Raw genomic sequence first — 18347 nt, 5'->3', positions numbered from 1 at the left:
ACTGCCTGGACCAACTTTTTCCCAATTCCACCTGACTGAAGTCAACAGTAAACTCTCAGTTATACAGCACGTCAGGCTCTCACTGCCTCCACACAGGCAGGGCCTTTGAAAAGGACATGCTCAGATCATTCAAACTCTGCTCTGAAGGTCACTGCTTCATGTGCAAGCCTTGACCCATGTGGCAGACAGATCAGCATGCAGTTTATACCTGGATTTCGTAAACAGGTTTGGAGGAAGGAATAGCAGCAAATTCCCGGTAGTCAAACTTCTTTTCAGACATGGACTAGAAGGGACAGCAAAAGAGAAGAAACAGAGAAGAGAGAGTAAGGGGAGAGAAATGGATGGAAAACCAGCAGCAAGCTGAGCAGTCACTCTATGCAGAGATGAAACCAGAAGCAGAGCATCATTCTCAGTTACTGCCAGGAGTGCCAGGATACAGCCTCTGAAACAGGCATCTCTGGGACACTGCTCTGGTGTCAGGGCAGGGCTCCCAAATTGCAGAGGAAACATTATGTGCTGCAGTAAAATGCACTTGCACACCAGGTTAGGCAGAAAGCCATTTTCATGGGAAGATTCATGGCAAGGTTCCCGACAGCTGTGGCACAGCCAGGGTTTAATCCAAAGTGGGCTGCTTGCACAGCCTTGGGCAAAACCAGGTCTCCTTTCTGGGCAGCTGCTCCACTCTTCCAATTTCTTCACTAATGCTGACAGTTCTCTGCAGCCATGACCTGGTGTGTTTATACAGGCTCTTACAGATATGCTTAGAAAAAGGAAAACGCTGATTTCAGCTGCTGTTCTCAGTTTTATGCTGTTGAGGAACCAAGGGGCAAAGTCTCTGAAGTGAATGGCTTTCTGACCATGCAGATGAAGAATCAAGAAAAGGATGAAATAATAAAAACATGGAAACAGAAACCAGCTGTTACATCATAGTTGCAACAGAGTAGGGATCCCTCTAGCAACGGATATGGCAGAGCTCCAGCCACGGTGCTCTCTCTTCACCTATCATGCATTATTTAAGTCGGGATCTCATGGCCCACATGCACAGCCCACACCCAAGCCAAGTGACTGAGAAATCCCAGGATGATAGGCCAGATACCAAAAGCAAGCAGGATTTCATACCAGCCTTCCTGGTGAAGTGATGGTTCTGGGACTGCAATCTGCAAAAGATAACAGAAAAGCACTTTAGTGAAGGCCTGTATTTGTGCCACAGCTCCCCAGACCTGCCCCATCCATTTTGCAGCTTGGGTGTGAGGAAAGACTCTGCTCAAGGAAGATGCTGCCTGCTCAGAACGAACACCTCGTTCCTCTTCTTCGAACAGTCATAATTCTGGTTTTATTTCTGCTCTGGTTCCCCTGAACCTTAGGGTGCCCCCTCATGTTTTCTATAGATCAGGCCCATCCCCTGTGCTGAGAGATCTCATATGCCCCAAAAGGACCTTGCAATCCAGGCTGAAGGAGGCACTTGCTGTCGGCAGGTCTGCTCTCAAGAGAGTTAAAAGCTAGAGAAGCCTTAACTTCTTGCCTCAGGGAAGGGACGGCTGTACAGTACCTTCCAGTGGTGTTGGTGATGGGGTGGGGACAGGTGAAGGTGATTCTGCCAGCTGCTCCAGTGTGCTGCGCTTTTTCCCCTCCTTGGACTTGGCAATAACCATCTGGGCTTTCAGAGCATCCTGTTCAAGTGATTTCATCCTGTCTCAGAAATGAGGGAGGGAGAAAAAGACATCAGGCATTGCCTTCCTGCTAAGACACAATGCCACCTTCTGCGCCCAGCAGCCAGACCACAGTCAACAGGCTGAGTGCAGAAAGGTGAAACCAAGCACCCATGGTTCCCTGAGGCAGACAGACTTTCAAAGCAGGAGAGAACAGCTTGGTTTGCTGTCACCCTGAAACACACATGCCACTGCATGTGCTGAACAGAGCCTAGAGCTAAGCATCAACACACTGAGAAGCTGCAGGCCTTCCCAGAGGTGCCATACACAATGGGAGAGCAGCCCAAGCTGGGAAAGGAACTGCAAGGGTTCAAATGAGGAAGATCAGTTCTCAGGGCTTTGTTCTCCTCTGTGCTCTCAGTATGTTGCATCTTAACCCTCTTCAGCCATCAGGACATTAAGAGAGCGCTAAGAAAAAGTGGGCTCAGCCCTCAGCAATGTCTGCTGCCGTCTCCCAGTCAAAGAGACCCAGCTTCCCCCTTCATCCTAAGACAACTGCCAGTAGTCTGTGGGACCTCAGGGAATGAAAACCAGCAACCACTAATGTTTCCTCCCTACCCCTGGCAGGCCACAGCTGGGAGCACTGCATTGGGACGTAGGGATACAGACATGCAGCCGGCAGGGAAGGGGCTGTGCACACCTGGATTGGCTTCCTGACCCAGGGGTTCTTGAGGCGTGATTCTGCATTGCACTAGACATCTGAGCTGGCCTGGCCCCAGGAGCAGGAGCCCACTGTCGGGACTGGTACAGCTTCCTGGCCAGATCCTGCTCGTACTGTTTAATACTGTCTTCAAAAGCTGAGGATCTGAGGAGGAGGAGGAGGAAAAGGAGGAGGAAAAGGAGGAAGAGGAGATGATGGTGATGAACATTGCAGCAGACAAGTGCAGGGAAAGAAAGAAACAGATACAGGAACATACCCTGGCAAGGAGAAATATGGGTCTGATATAGGGGTAGCCTTGATTAAAACAGGACCCTGTCCAACACCAACTGCTGCAGAAGAAGCAGGAAACTCCAAAGGGCAATCTGGGATGATGTGCCTTGAGAGCCTCAGCGTTTAGAGACTGCCTTCCTCATGGCTAGCAGGAGAGGACTGGAAACCCCCAGCAGACCAATGAAAATGGCCCAGGATGTAGTTACAAAGGTGTGTGTATCACGTGAAGCAGACTGAGGGAGTACACAGCACAAGTGGGTGTGCATGCACACAGCTGATGACAGTCTGTTAATGTACGTCTGCATACATACATCTGACCACATGTTAGTGTGCACCTTTGAGCACGAGAAAAGGGGAAGCAAAACAAACAAGCACATTACAAAAGGTCTTTCTGCCACAGGTCCTGGAACACAGGCAAAAGGTGAGTGTGTCTGTGACACTGTGTATGTATGGTGGGAAAACTGCCAAGATGCAGACAGCCTTTGCTGGACACCTGTCCCCCTCAGTATCATAGAATCATAGATTCACAGGCAGGTCTGGGTTGGAAAGGACCTTACAGCTCATCCAGTTCCAACCCCCTGCCACAGGCAGGGACACCTTCCACTAGAGAAGGGTGCTCTCCAAGCCCCTGTGTCCAACCTGGCCTTGAGCACTGCCATGGATGGGGCAGCCACAGCTTCTCTCTACCAGCGCCTCAGCACCCTCACAGGGAAGAGCTTCTGCCTAAGACCTCATCTCCATCTCCCCTCTGGCAGGTTAAAACTATTCCCCTTGTCCTGTCCCTACAGGCCCTTGTCCAAAGCCCCTCTCCAGGTTTCCTGTAGCCCTTTTAGGCACTGGAGCTGCTCTAAGGTCTCCCCTTTACGCAGCAGGGTGGGGAGAAACCCCTCCCTGGCCTGCTGCTCACAATGTGATGATGCAGCCCAGCACACGGGTGGTTTCTGTATATGTGCCTGTACCTTCTCAATCACACTCTTCCTATGGCACGTATGTCAGCAGCTGTGTGTGCCCAGAACACTCATGTAGGTGGGGTCCCAGTGTGTTTGTCCCAGCAGAGCACAGGGGGATGTGCTGGGGTGGGGGAACACATGTCCTGGCAGAGCACTGATGACACAGGGAGAAAAAGGAAAGCCCAAGAAGGTGCAAACTGATGGGGTCACGAGTGACAGCACACAGACCAGAGAACTGGAAAGAAGCAGAAGATAGAAGATTAGAAAGAAAGTAATAAAATCAGTGGCATGCACTTAAAGAACATTCAGGTTAGTGAGGCTGCAGCATCATGTGCAGGGCAGTACAGTCCTCCCTCCCACAGCACACATGTGCTGCTTGGGGGCCTCTGGAAATAAGACCTGAGCCCTGGCTGCCATCACATCACTGTGTTATGGTTACAGAAGAGGGATCCTAAGACCAGCAGATCACCCTGGGAGATGTGTGGTAGCAGGGGACAGTCCATCCTTGTCTTACAAAAAGAAGCACATTATGGTGACTGACTTATTCCTGCCAATGCCAAAATAAGCCAAGCCTTATCCCTACCCAAGGAGTCAGCCAGGCACTTCTCCAACAACCGAATCACAGAACCATAGAATGGTTTGGGCTGGAAGGGACCTTAAAGATCATCCAGTTCCAACCCCTAAATATTAATAAAGAATAAAAAGCTACACCTTGGTATCAGAAGCGAAGTGCAGCTGAGGACCTGGTCTGCAGAACTTAAAACCAGTAACACTGGTTCTGGTAACTGACAAGCAAGATGGCTGCAAGTAACTTCCCCTTGTCATCTTCTCTTACCTCTAAAAGGCTCTTCCTTCACAAGCTCATTTGCCGTCAATAAAACATGTTTAGAAGATAAGAGACTGGAGGTTTGGAATGCAGGGATCTCTCTCCTGCTCACAATGGACAAACCCACTGTGCTCAACATTTACTAACGCTTCTACGGGTGTAATGCAGAATGCTTACTGTGCCCTAAGCAATGTCAGCGAGACCGCAGCTAACCCACACTCAGATGTTCAGTAATGCTCCAGGATCACCTAAAAATCCTGTCCCCTCCCCCACATTTAAATGTCAGATTTATCTGCTGGCAACAGCAGCAAGTTCATGGAAGAACAGAGTCCTGAGGCAAGTGGTGCACATCCTGTGACAGGAGTCACGTCCTCAGCATGGCCTTGCTTTCAAGGTTTGTGCAGGCGATGTCATGTTTCTCCTTTCTACACCCATCTGAAACAAAAAAGTGTGCCTTGGATATGTTAATCCTTAGGCAGGAGGAATCAGAGCTGACACTACCTCATGAAGCCTGCCCCATCACAGAGGAAATACACATGAAAAGTGGAGGCATGAGGGAAAGAAACCCCCATGTGTCTAATTGGGCAGGGGTGACAAATCAGTCTGTACTACCTCTCCCAGCAGTAGTGTTGGTTTTCAGGAGGAAGAGCCCAACAGACAGCTTCTGCTCTGTTGGATCAAATACAACAGTGGAGCTTTTTCTTTCTTAGGTGAAAGACTGAGCAGCAACTGCAAGACGTCTACTCCTGACAGCACTGTGGTGCTCACACAGCATCATACTGACAGTCAGTTTTTGATGTATGCAATGCTTAGAGCCTTCCTGTGAGGCAGAGAAGTGCCAGTACACTCCTCTCCTTGCACCTGCATTGTGTTAGGATGTAGGGATACAGAAGGACAGTTAAGCATGAATTTGGGTCATCTCGGTCCCATCCAGTCTCTTCTGGGCTACGGTTTCTTAGTACACTTTGGCTCTACAGCCCCTGTGCAGCTTCTAGCCCTGTAATACAAGGGCATTGGGTCTGTCCTGGAAGGCATTGTTTGCAAATTCTCTTCCACTTGTATTTTTGTAAATGGCTTCCTGGCTTAATGTGACAATAGAAAGCTTCCATTTGCAAATGATGCTGCCGGAGAAGTTGTGACACAGAAACCACAGAAACAGCGTCAACCAGAACAGGCGTGAGATGCCAACTACAGCAGAACGCTGAGTGAATCAGAGCAGCAGACAAGAGTCCCACAGTTTGGAGCATGAAACAATAGCACAGGGTGGAAACAATCCTGGCAGAGCACACTGCTGACATCCTGACTCATCTGCAGGCATCCCCGTCAGTGGGAGCAGGGAAGGAGAGATTACTAACTATAGACTCACAGAGTAAATCAGGTTGGAAGGGACCTCTGGAGGTCATCTGAACCAGAAGCTGCTCGAAGCAGGGCCAGCTTCAAAGGTCTAACAAACATGCTACAAGATGACAGAAACCAATCTCTTCCAAAACAAAGTTCCATAGAACAAAAAGGCTTTCCAATGACCTGTTCAGCTCTCTGGTATTACAGGGCAGTGCAATGAAACTAAGGCTGTGTTTCACAAACAAACTTTCAGCTGAGACAGACTCATCCAAGGCAAAAAGCTGGACATACCAAGGAAGTTTTGCTTGAAGGGCAAAAGCCCTGGTACAAGGGACATTAGTCCAACTCTAAATAAACCATAAACAGATCTGTTACATGATCAAGTAACAAGGGGAAGCTCTGTACCATCAAAGCCTAGATAATCAGCAAGCTCTCATTAAGGACTCCACTAGATATTTCTACATCCTCAGAGCTTTCCCAGAAGATGACAACACCATTATCATCCATGTCTAAGCACAAGCACTGGAAATGCCAAGTGGTATCACAACTCACTGTAATCCCTCCAGTGTCTTATCTATGAGGCTGGCAAGGATGGGCCACTAACAGCCCTGTTCATCTAAAAGCTCACACCCAAACCCTAAAAGACTGTTTTAGATTGTCTCTGGAATGTCTCCTACAGGAACATTATGGGAAGAAAACTGCAATTAGTTATAGGAGCAGCTTGACTAATTTTTGAGAGGAATTACATGACATAGTAAGTGCTTGGACTAGCTTCAAGTCTTAAGTTCTGAGCTAGGAAGTTCTCTTTCTTCCAAAACAACTTTTAATCACTCTTTCACAGCTGATGAAACAGTTTGTGTGGATAAGAATGCCCTCACTTGCTAATTTCTTGGCTTCAGCAAGTCTTCCAGTCTAGCAGCACTGGATATGTGAAATGCTCTTTTCATTTCCCATTTTGTGTATGTCACCTTGCAGCTTCAATAAATACCATCTTTTACATGTTACAAAGGAAATGAGAAGTTGTGTGCTGAGAGGGAAGGAACACAGCCACCATCACATGAAGGTGTTTATGTTTTTTATAACACTCCACTGTCTTCACGATTGTGCAAGCTCTAAGAGGCATCTCACCCACATAGCTGTCAGAAGCAGCTCAGCCAAGCAGTGGATGCTTCATGCTGTTTGACCAGATCCTGTATAACCTCCCCTAACACTTGCCTTAGGGATGCTTGCTTAGTCCCTGGTTTAATATAATGTAATCCAAAAGACACGCAGCAGGTCCCCTTTCCCTGATGTAGTGCAGTGAAGAGAACAGCGAAGTTCTGTCTCACCGTGCTGCTCTCCACATGGCTCGTTTCTCTGCCTCCAGAGCACGACGTTCTGCTGGAGAAAGCTCCTTCTCTTGACCACTCAGAAGCTCAGGACTCTGCATTCGCAACCGTTCCTGGTGCCGCCGCTCGGCTTTGGCTGTCCTCACCGGTGCCACTGGATCCCCTGCTCCAAGGTGTAATGGACTCAACCTAGGCAGAGAGAGAAACAGTGAGAGGTAGGCTGGCCTGGGCCACCACAGCTCTAATCTGCCTGTTTTCAAGATAAAAGGTGATGACTGACACTCCCAAGCAACTGTTTAGTACCACATCCTAGGACATCACCATGGGAGACGGAAGTACATACAGCAGAGGTAAGTCTCTTGTAACAAGCTGGTTCTGATCACAGTTTCCTTTTCTCCACAAAATCCTTCCTTCTATACCGTGGGTCTGCTAAAAGGAGAAGCCATCTGCTCCATTATTTGGCAGCTCCTTGGCAAAGGATGTTGATGATCCACTTACCCAGACATAGAGTTGGTTCTCTGTTCAGGCTTGATTCCCTCTTCCAGTGAATTCCTCTGTGAACTGTTGTTCTCATTGACCTCAGAGGGCCTAGAGCAAAACAAGCAAGTCAACTCACAGTACCACAGGCTAAGACCGAAGAAAGGTTTGGAACAGACCCAAGCCCCGGAAAGCCAGTTCATTTTGAAGATGTAACTCTTAATGATTTTGTTCAACAGCTCCTGCCCCATTGCTGCAAGCGTTTCCTTGTTGATTTCATCAATGTTGACACTAAGTTATCATGAGAACTCCTTTTCTTCATCTGGAGGCCAACCACCCACTAACACACACACTCTTCAATGTAATGCATCAATAGTGTTTGCTGGCAAGTTCTTGCACAGCTCTAGCCTGGCTCTTTCCAGGTGTCATTTGTGATGGGCACTCTGGCTGCTTCCAGCTCTTTGCTGGTGTCAGGATGCCTGAATGCTAACAAAGGACATCCCTCCTGGGCTGTAAGTGAATGCAAATCTGAGCTAGGGATGAATCCTGAGTGATCTCAGAACAGGGATTCTCTGTGTAGCCACTCTATACAACTGCTTCACACACTGAGGCATTGTGCTCATAACCAAATTCCTGCAAGCTTCGGACCAGCTGAGCTAGAGCTGCCATCTGCATTCTTAGGTTATGCACATGCAGACACTCCTCAGTCTGGTCTGTAATGAAAGAGGTCACCCAAGCCCGTTTTCCACAGGTTAGGAACATGCCTACAGTTACTGTGGCTCACTTGGCAATGAGAAAGTTCACCATGACTCTGAGCCCTTATTTTTACTGTTCGAGTTAATTTTGGTTAAATTTCAGTTTTTGCTCGGGCATGACAAAAAAGAAAAAAAAAGATTTCAAGACATTCAGTCAATTTACTGCCTGGCCTTCGCTCAAGCACAGATAAGAAACAATGAGAAGTGACCTAATAGATCTGGCCTTACTGTCCTCTAACTTCCCACACTTCACTGTGAAAACAGTAGGGGTAAGTACGCCTTCACATCAAATCAAGAAGCTGGTTTGCATTTGGCTGCTGTCCTTCCATGTCAGCACAGGACACGGAAGGTCTCAGAGCACTCCTCATGTGAGAAGTTCCTCAACACAGACTGGACAGAAACAATAGAAAGAAATAAGATTCAAAATGCCAGCCACTGTAAGACCGGCAGTAGAAGTGTTAGTGAAGAGAAGAATGTCTGTAGCAAAGAGTCAGAAGGGAGAGTCAGAAAAAGACAGCTTCAGCTTTACCCTAGTGCACCCTTATTTCTGTCTGAAGTCTTACAAGAAGCCTTTTCTCATTCCCCAGTTCTATGCCCAAGAATTAGAAAAACACAGATCAAGGCAACCTGGAGGGCAAGTCCAGGAAAACTGGGAAACAAAAGCCTATAAACTCCCAAACCCAGGTTCAGAATCAGGGCTTACCTTAAATGAGCTACCTCTGAAAATCCGTGTCTCTGCATACTCCAGTGCACAGCTGAGGAAGCTCTTTTGCTGGAAAGCACGAGCTTGAAAAGGCTGCCTGTTTCTGTGCCCAGCCCTCTTCCCTGAGTATCACTACTACTGGGACACCCCTGACACATGAGGGTGGTTCTGAGCTACCAATTGTGTCTTACCGAGCTGCTGGAGCCTGGATGTTCCTTCCATTTAGTTTCTCAATCTTGTACTCAACTCCTTCAATGATGACACTGGACTGCATGCTCATCTTAGGCACCTGTTTCACCACCTCGTCCTCTTCTGCTTCTTCCTCCAACAGAAGGGTACGTTTCTGCTGCAGTTTTCGAGCTGCCAAAATAAGACAGACTCATCTTGTACCACAAAGCACTCCCTGAGCCCCCCACAAGCATGCAACCTTTTGGGCAGGTCCTTACACTCATCATCCATCCAAGTCTGTGATGTTTTAAGTTCATACCCTCTCCTTGGATGCCTTTGTTTCTCCTCCACTCCACTAATGCTTCAGATGCAACAAACTCTACACCATTCCCTCAGTCACTCCTTCCTTATTCACTAAACTTCCATTCCTGGATGCTCTACAGAACAGATTTCAGCAGTTCATCATGCTGACTGCATGTATCCTGACTGGAAGTCGTGTGCTCTCTGCAGCAGGTAACCAGTCCCTAGTGGTGTTCCTCAGGGCTCAATTCTGGGGGCAGATCTGTTCAGTATTTTTATCAAAGATCTGGATGCAGGAATTGAATGCACCATTAGCAAGTTTGCTGAAGATATTAAACTGGGAGGTGCTGCTGACTCTCTCAAGGGACGTGAGGCCTTGTGGAGTGATCTAGATAGACTGAAACATTGGGCCATCATCAACAGTATGAAATTTAATAAGCGCAAGTGCTGGGTTCCACACCTGGGACAGAGTAATGCCAGGCTCAAGTCTAAACAGGGAGAGAAGTGGCTGGAGAGCAGCCCTGCAGGAAGGGACCTGGGCTGCTGGTTGGCAGCAGGGTCAGCAGAGCCAGCAGTGTGCCCTGGCACCAAGAGGGCAAAACACATCCTGGGGTGCATCCATCACAGCAGAGACACATGGTCAAAACATAGGCTTGTCCTGATGTATTCAGTTTGGTGCAGCCTCACCAGGAACAGTGGGTGCAATTCTGGGCCCCACCATTTACAAAAGATGTGAAGGTTCTTGAATGTGCCCAGAGGACGACAACAGAGAACCCAACAATTTACAAAAGAAATTCTACAATAATGTTTGCAAGCAACAGAGTCAGAAGTCTCAAACCCAGGAGTCCAGTTCCACCTGCATTTTCCTATTGAACATACCAGGATTTCAGCAAAACCCTTTTTTCCTCACTTAACATGGTTCCTCATCACCTTTTAAAACAACTCTCAAGCAGGATGAAAGTACACCAAAAACTATAGCAGTAATTTTCCCTCCTGTTGCAAGCCCTGTGCAAAATCAGAGCAGCACACTGAGCAAGAAAAGCTCTGCTGTCAGATACTATGGAAGGGTGCCATGGGCAGCCCCTGTTGCTGCACATCAGCTCCAGCAGCTTACAAAGAATCATCATCATTTTTAGTAGCTTTTAAAAATGTTATTGAGGTTTTTACTAAGGAGAGGAAGCTCTGACACCACAGCACTTGCACCAGTTCTCACAGCAACAGTGCAGCCTCCAAAAACTCCTTCACATCCACTTATTTCAAGCTAGTACCAGGCCTTATGAATAACAGCTTTATATCCAGTTTTTGGAAGTGCTGGATTTTTGGTGTGGGTGCACTCTCATGTCTTCCATGTAGAAAGGATTCACTGAACAGGCCAAATGTCCTTGCACGTTCCAACATACCTTCCTCTTCTTTCATTTTCTTCAGGTCATCCTCTCCCACCAAGGAGACACGCTTAGGAGGTTTGTCCAGCTGCTGCTGCTTCACCTCAATTTCGAAGTACTTCTGCCTCTCGCGGAAGGACCTCTGCTCAGGGCTGGGCAGGCCGCTGGGGCTCTGCGTGGTCACCTACGAGAGCCACACCAGCACTGCCACAGTGACTGAGCCAAACCACCCCCACCACCCCTAGCGTGTGTCCGGCCCTTGCCATGTCCTCCACAGCCTCCTCTTCCTCCTCCCCTGAATCTCTGCAAGTCCCCATCCTCCCGCCAGCTCCAGCCACCAGAACTCACCTCCAGGGCAGCTTTGGGATTCTCTGAGCTGGTCTGACCAGGCAGTTCCTAAGGACACAGAGAAAAGAGCATGTTCTAAACAGAAAGTTCCCTACCACCACTCCTGCCCTCCAGCCAAGTGTCACCAATGCCACATGAACAGGAGCAGTCTGGACATGATGGACTGCTTCACAAAACAGCCCCAGAATTAACATAAGAGATGGCCAATTTTGAGTTATAACGATTTACATTAAATAAAAGGCTAAACAGAGTGGTTTTAAATGGGTTTAAACAGAATGGTTTTAAACTAATGGAGGAAAGATAGAGATGAGCTCTTAGGCAGAAGTTTTCCCCTGTGAGGGTGCTGAGGCGCTGGCACAGGGTGCCCAGAGAAGCTGTGGCTGCCCCATCCCTGCAGTGTTCAAGGCCAGGTTGGATGGGGCTTGGAGCCACCTGCTCTAGTGGAAGGTGTCCCTGCCTGTGGCAGGGATTGGAACTGGATGATTTTAAGGTCCCTTCAACACAAACCAGTCTGGGATTCTGTGAAACAAGCGGCAACAACTTTTAAAAGAGCAAAAAATTAAAAACCTGGAGGAACAGGAGAAGAACGGGAGCAGAGAGCTCAGCTTGAGATGGAGGACACTTAGACTTTAAATCAAAGATGCAACTATCAAAAATTTACTTCTAAGAAGTGAAAACATCTTCAGGTAAGAAAAAAAATCAGTATTTACCAGAAGAAATGGTACCTCCCACTCCACTGAATGGGGACAAGAACCCTCAGAGATGCCCAGGAAAAGGAGGAGAGACACAGATTGGGGTAAAAGAAATTCTGATAAAACATAGAAAGAACCCTCATCACAGCAGAGATGGTCACACACTGGAAGAGGCTGTCCACAGCGGCCTCAGAATCTCCATTCTTGGAAATTCAAGGCTCCAGCGGACTGGGCCTTTTGCCCTGTTTTGCACAGGGGACAAAGCAGATGACCTCCAGATGCCTTGTCTATTCTGAATGATTCCATGATTCAAATACATAAAGGGAAGAAGGAACAGCTCCAATTAAAATAAAATCTAAGGAAAAATTCCTAAGAATAGGTTTAGCCTGGCCCTGGACTCTGGAAGTTCAGGGAGTTTCTTTTTCTCACAACAGCCCAATTACTCTACAGCATCCCAGTGTCCAGGGAGAATAACAGCAACAGAAAGTTCAGTGAGCTTTCAGGACTTGATACGTTTATGGACAGGACTCTGCAGGGTGACCATCCACAAGAGGAACAAGACAAGAGGAACAGGCCCTTGTTCTCATGGGTGACTTCAACCACCTGACATCTGTTGGAAGGACAGTACAGCCCAGCACAAGCAATCCAGGAGGTTCCTTGATTGTGTAGAAGACAACTTCCTTCTGCAAGTAATAGAGGAGCTGACAAGGAGAGGAACCATGCTTGACCTCGTGCTCACCAACAGGGAAGGGCTCGTTGGAAATGTGACGCTCCAGGGCAGCCTTGGATGCACCGATCATGAGATGCTCAAATTTGAGATCCTCAGGACAGTGAGAAGAGCGTGCAGCAAGCTCACTGCCCTGGGCTTCAAAAGAGCAGACTCTGGCCTCTTCAGGAACCTGCTTCGGAAGGTTCCATGGGATACAGCCCTAGAGGGCAGAGGGGCCCAAGACTCTTGGTCGATATTCAAGGATCACCTGCTGCAAGCTCAGGAGTGTTGCATCCCAACCAGAAGGAAGTGCAGCAGGAGGGCCAGGAGACCTCCTTGGATGGATAAGGAGCTCCTGAGGAAAATTCGATTGAAAAAAGAGGCTTATAATAGGTGGAAGCAAGGACAGGCGGCATGGGAAGAGTACAGGGATGTTGTCCGAGAAGCTAGGGACCAGGTTAGGAAAGCTAAGGCTCAGTTAGAATTAAACTTAGCTAGAGGTATTAAAGATAACAGGAAGGGATTCTACAGGTACATAGCAAATAAAAAACAGACTAGGGAGAATGTAGGCCCCCTCAGAAAGCTCTCAGGAGAACTGGCTACACAGGATTTGGAGAAGGCTGAGGTTCTGAATGACTTCTTTGCTTCAGTCTTCACTGCCAAAGGCTCTGACTGCACCACTCAAGTCTTGGAAGGCAGATGCAGGGACTGTGAGAATGAAGACCTTGCGCCCACTGTAGGAGAGGAACTGGTCCGAGACCATCTTAAAAATCTGAACGTGCACAAGTCCATGGGTCCTGATGAGATCCACCCGCGGTTCCTGAAGGAGCTGGCAAATGAAGTTGCAAAGCTGCTGGCCATCGTATTTGAAAAATCGTGGCAGTCAGGAGAAGTTCCCATGACTGGAAAAAGGGAAATATAACCCCCATTTTCAAGAAGGGGAAAATGGATGACCCGGGGAATTACAAACCAGTCAGTCTCACCTCTGTGCCTGGCAAAATCTTGGAGCAGATTCTCCTGGCAGGCATGCTAAGGCACATGAAAATCAACAAGGTGCTTGGTGACAGCCAGCATGGCTTCACTAAGGGGAAATCCTGCCTGACCAATCTGGTGGCTTTCTATGATGGGGCTACAGAACTGATGGACAGGGGTAGAGCGGTTGATGTCATCTACCTGGACTTGTGTAAAGCGTTCGACACTGTCCCACACGACATCCTTGTCTCTAAATCTGAGCGACATCGATTTGATGGATGGACCACTCAGTGGATAAAGAACTGGCTGGATGGCCGCACGCAAAGTGTTGTGGTCAATGGCTCAGTGTCCAGCTGGAGACCAGTAACGAGTGGTGTCCCTCAGGGATCGGTGTTGGGACCGGTCTTGTTCAACATCTTTGTTGCTGACATGGACAGTGGGATTGAGTGCGCCCTCAGCAAGTTTGCCGATGACACCAAGCTGTGTGGTTTGGTTGATACCCTGGAGGGAAGGAATGCCATCCAGAGGGACCTTGACACACTTGTGAGGTGGGCTGATGCCAACCTCATGGAGTTTAACCATGACAAGTGCAAGGTCCTACACCTGGGTAGGAGCAATCCCAGGCACAGCTACAGGTTGGGCAAAGAACAGAATCAGAGCAGCCCTGCAGAGAAGGACTTGGGGGTGCTGGTCGATGAGAAAATGAACATGAGCCAGCTTCAGTGTACGCTTGCAGCTCAGAAAGCAACCGTATCCTGGGCTGCATCCAAAGCAGCGTGACCAGCAGGTCCAAGGAGGTGATCCTGCCCCTCTGCTCTGCTCTCGTGAGACCTCACTTGGAGTATTGTGTGCGGTTCTGGTGTCCTCAACATAAAAAGGACATGGAGCTGTTGGAAGAAGTCAAGAGGAGGCCATGAGGATGATCAGGGGACTGGAGCACCTCCCGTATGAAGACAGGCTGAGGAAGTTGGGGGTGTTCAGCCTGGAGAAGAGAAGGCTGCGTGGAGACCTCATAGGAGCCTTCCAGTATCTGAAGGGGGCCTATAGGAATGCTGGGGACAGACTCTTCATTATAGACTGTAGTGACAGGACAAGGGGTAACGGGTTAAAACTTAAACAGGGGAAGTTTAGGTTGGATACAAGAAGAAAGTTCTTTCCTGTTAGGGTGGTGAGGCACTGGAATGGGTTGCCCAGGAGGGTTGTGAACGCTCCATCTCTGGCAGTGTTCAAGACCAGGCTGGACGAGGCCTTGGGTGATATGATTTAACGTAAGGTGTCCCTGCCCACGGCAGGGGGGTTGGAACTAGATGATCTTAAGGTCCTTTCCAACCCTAACGATTCTACAATTCTACAATTCTATGATGAGGCCCTCCACATGTCCCTCCTTCATGAGAGGAACCGGATCATGACCTCCTTCCTGTTCTCACACCTCCCTTGCTTACCTGCAGTGCTCATGCACGTTTTTGTACCGCTGCTGGTGTACAAACACCATACAAACAGTTCGTACCACTGCTGGTGTACAAACAGTTTGTACCACTGCTGGTGTACAAACACCGTACAAACAGTTCATACCACTGCTGGTGTACAAACACCGTACAAACAGTTCGTACCGCTGCTGGTGTACAAACAGTTCGTACCACTGCTGGTGTACAAACACCGTGCAGTTTGTACCACTGCTGGTGTACAAACACCGTACAGTTTGTACCGCTGCTGCAGTACAGTTTGTACCACTGCTGGTGTACAAACACCGTACAAACAGTTTGTACCACTGCTGGTGTACAAACACCGTACAAACAGTTCGTACCACTGCTGGTGTACAAACACCGTACAAACAGTTTGTACCGCTGCTGGTGTACAAACAGTTTGTACCACTGCTGGTGTACAAACACCGTACAAACAGTTTGTACCATTGCTGGTGTACAAACACCATACAAACAGTTTGTACCATTGCTGGTGTACAAACAGTTCATACCACTGCTGGTGTACAAACACCGTACAAACAGTTTGTACCATTGCTGGTGTACAAACAGTTCGTACCACTGCTGGTGTACAAACACCGTACAAACAGTTTGTACCACTGCTGGTGTACAAACACCGTACAAACAGTTCGTACCGCTGCTGGCGTACAAACAGCCCCAGCCAGCACTAATTACCTGTGCCTCGAGCAGAGGGTGTGACAAGGGCACTGCTGCAAAGGTCTTGTATGCTTGCTTGACATTGAAGGGGATCTCGTCTGGAGAGGGTGGTGAAGGTGGTTTCTGCTACAAGGACAAAGACATAAGGTGAGGATAACCACATGTATTATAAAGAAAGAAACAGGGGAAACACAGCACAACTCTCGGCCTGCAAAGCCTGAAGAGTGGAGTATGTAAGAGACAGCTCCTGCAGAAACATGAGCAGCATATTGTATACATGCTATGTGCAGCAGCACATGAATCACAGCCCTCATTTACTTCTTGGGTGGTGGAGGAATGATACTTCTGGTGGTACAGATCCTCACTGACCTGACCAGAATGTTGTGACTGATCTCTTTGTCAAGGGACCACACTGTTATCACAGTCCTTGAGGATTTCCACCCAATTTAACTAGCATGTACCTGGTGGAATCAGTGGCAGCTCACTCAGGGATCTCTAATCTGGAGAAGATCTACTTTTGATCTCAAATTTTACCTTCACAGAATTCCACTTACTCAGAAACATCTAATATCGTCCAAGAGGACCCTCCTGTTGCTTGTCTTTACTGGGCTTTTCCTCTCTTATCTTCCCTGTGATCTCTCCTATCACATTCAGGGAGGAAGAGTTGGATGACCTGCTCAAAGCACCACAAAGATGAATGGGAGTAGGGAGTAAATGACACTACCACCTTCCTTTCTACCAGAAAGGAAACCCCCTTTAGTTGCTTCATTTCTTCAATCCCTTTGGCTGCACTAACTCAGTTTCAGGTGTTTGTGATTTTTCTGTGTCCTGGACTCAGGCAAAATTACGTTGTTTGATGATGTTCCATTCTGCATAGGCTAAAGAACAGCACATCAAGATCAGAAGAGATTGTAAATATGTGAATCCTGGCCCATTACATGGGTGTATATAGCTGTTTGTCTGCAAATCAGGTCTTTGATTTGGTCTCATGTCATACAAGCTTATATGAGAAGAGAAGGGCTGTAGTGCAGGTATACAGTCTTCTGTCATGACAAAGACCAAAAAACCTGAAACTCTTACCCATCAACATACAGCCCAGGGAACATGAATCTTTCAAAACCAATCATTTTGCAACTCATAAAACTTACTATCAGCAAGCTGGTCTCAGCTCCTGCTCTGAGATGCAAGACATGATAGACAAAGGTCCTGAAAGATTTATGCCTCAGCAGAAGGCAGCACCTCATAAATAATGATCTAAATCTGTATCTGCTCTGGGGATTTCAGCCACGATACAGTTTCAAGTTCTTTGCTACAGTTTGCTAACTCCTTGAACAGGTAAGTGAAGACACAGACCGGTGACATCCTTTTTAGAAAAATCACAGAATCATAGGACCATGGAATGGTTTGGGTTGGAAATGAACTTAAAGGTCACCCAGTTCCAACCCCTGCCAGGGGCAGGGCCACCTTCCACTAGAGACCAGGTTGCTGAAAGCCCCATCCTTCAACACTGCCAGGGATGGGGCAGCCACGACATTCTACTTGTGACAAGTTCTTACCGAGGGCATCCAGAGTGATGGATAAACAGGACCAGCCTTAGCTAAGGCATGTCATCTTTAAATGACCAAGTCACCTACCCGCCAAGAGAAGTGGCACTTTAGCAATCGGGGGCAGACAGACACCGCTCAGCAAGGAGGAACTCAGGCCACTTACAGAGTTCTGGATACTGAAGCACAGCTCAGGTTGCTGGAAGGGATTGGGGCTGTCCCCGTCCTCCGAATTATGCAAGGCAGCATTTTGTCGCACTCGGGAAAGAGGCTGAATGACGCCTGGCTTGGTCTGCTCGTGTCAGTGCCCCACAGCGCGGCAGAGCCAGAGGAGGTGGGCAGGAGAGAGAGGGAGAGGATGGGGGAGAGAGAAATGAGCAGTTAGGGCAGCAAGATGTCTCTGCCATGCAAGTGAATAAGACAAACCCATGCACCTCAGCTCAAGAGAGCTACTGAAGCAAACACCAACCAATGACTCTGGTGTAAGTACTCCGGACAGGCAAAGAAGTTCGGACAAGTCAGGGTCAGAACAGGACCAGTGGGTCATAGAGAAGGCCAGGACACAAGGAAGAATGTGCCATACAAGTAGCAGCTACAAGGGTCAGAAGGGTTTTACATAAGTATGTCAAAGGTTGCAGAATCTAAGTGTCACGAATGGAAGATGCAGTAGGGAAACATCAGCCAGGAATGGGTATTGTCAAAAACTGGGAAGGAAAATGAACTGAGGCCCATCTAGGGCTGCGGTTGGAAACGCAGACGTAACAGCAGAGACAAGAGTCTGAGCTTTGACGTAGATGTCATCACTGTTGGATGCCGTGTGGAAGTGAGGAAAACATCCAGTACTAAAGAGAATAAAAGCAGGAATTGACTAAGCCAGGAAAAAACATGAGTGAAAGCTGCAAGGGTAAACAGGAATAAAAGCTGCAAAAACAGTCGCATCAAGTTTTCAAGTTTATGGTATTTAAGATGTGGTGCATTTGTGCAAACTTGAGGTACAGCAGAGAACTGAAGAAGACAGAATAGGAGCCAACAGTGAAGACTTGCAGGGCTGGAATTGAGCACACAGGGAAGGAAGAG

At 48.1% G+C, this 18347-nt stretch overlaps 1 protein-coding gene across 35 annotated transcripts in view; it reads right to left on the bottom strand.

Moving 5' to 3' along the window:
• Positions 1 to 18347, bottom strand: part of SCRIB (scribble planar cell polarity protein) — a 106424-nt gene that overhangs the window by 6858 nt on the left and 81219 nt on the right. For 16 of the 35 annotated variants that reach the window (XM_061479141.1, XM_061479101.1, XM_061479104.1 and 13 more), the window contains 11 exons: positions 17437 to 17562; positions 15745 to 15852; positions 11219 to 11266; positions 10889 to 11054; positions 9212 to 9380; positions 7584 to 7673; positions 7086 to 7274; positions 2350 to 2514; positions 1550 to 1689; positions 1120 to 1157; positions 209 to 283 (listed from right to left, as the gene is read on the bottom strand). In XM_061479141.1, the coding sequence (XP_061335125.1) occupies positions 209 to 283; positions 1120 to 1157; positions 1550 to 1689; positions 2350 to 2514; positions 7086 to 7274; positions 7584 to 7673; positions 9212 to 9380; positions 10889 to 11054; positions 11219 to 11266; positions 15745 to 15852; positions 17437 to 17562 (1314 nt within the window). Of the gene's footprint in view, positions 1 to 208; positions 284 to 1119; positions 1158 to 1549; positions 1690 to 2349; positions 2515 to 3599; positions 3826 to 7085; positions 7275 to 7583; positions 7674 to 9211; positions 9381 to 10888; positions 11055 to 11218; positions 11267 to 15744; positions 15853 to 17436; positions 17563 to 18347 lie in introns of those variants that run through there. The other 19 variants (XM_061479114.1, XM_061479119.1, XM_061479123.1 and 16 more) reach the window with 9 other exon arrangements.

This window comes from Pezoporus flaviventris, unplaced genomic scaffold (assembly GCF_033815535.1).
Source record: "Pezoporus flaviventris isolate CSIRO_AGI_PZ_B2104156 unplaced genomic scaffold, CSIRO_AGI_Pfla_v1 ptg000142l, whole genome shotgun sequence".
Lineage (NCBI taxonomy): Eukaryota > Metazoa > Chordata > Aves > Psittaciformes > Psittacidae > Pezoporus > Pezoporus flaviventris.
Note: the sequence above shows the minus strand (reverse complement) of the source record. Positions and strands in the feature narration are given on the sequence as shown.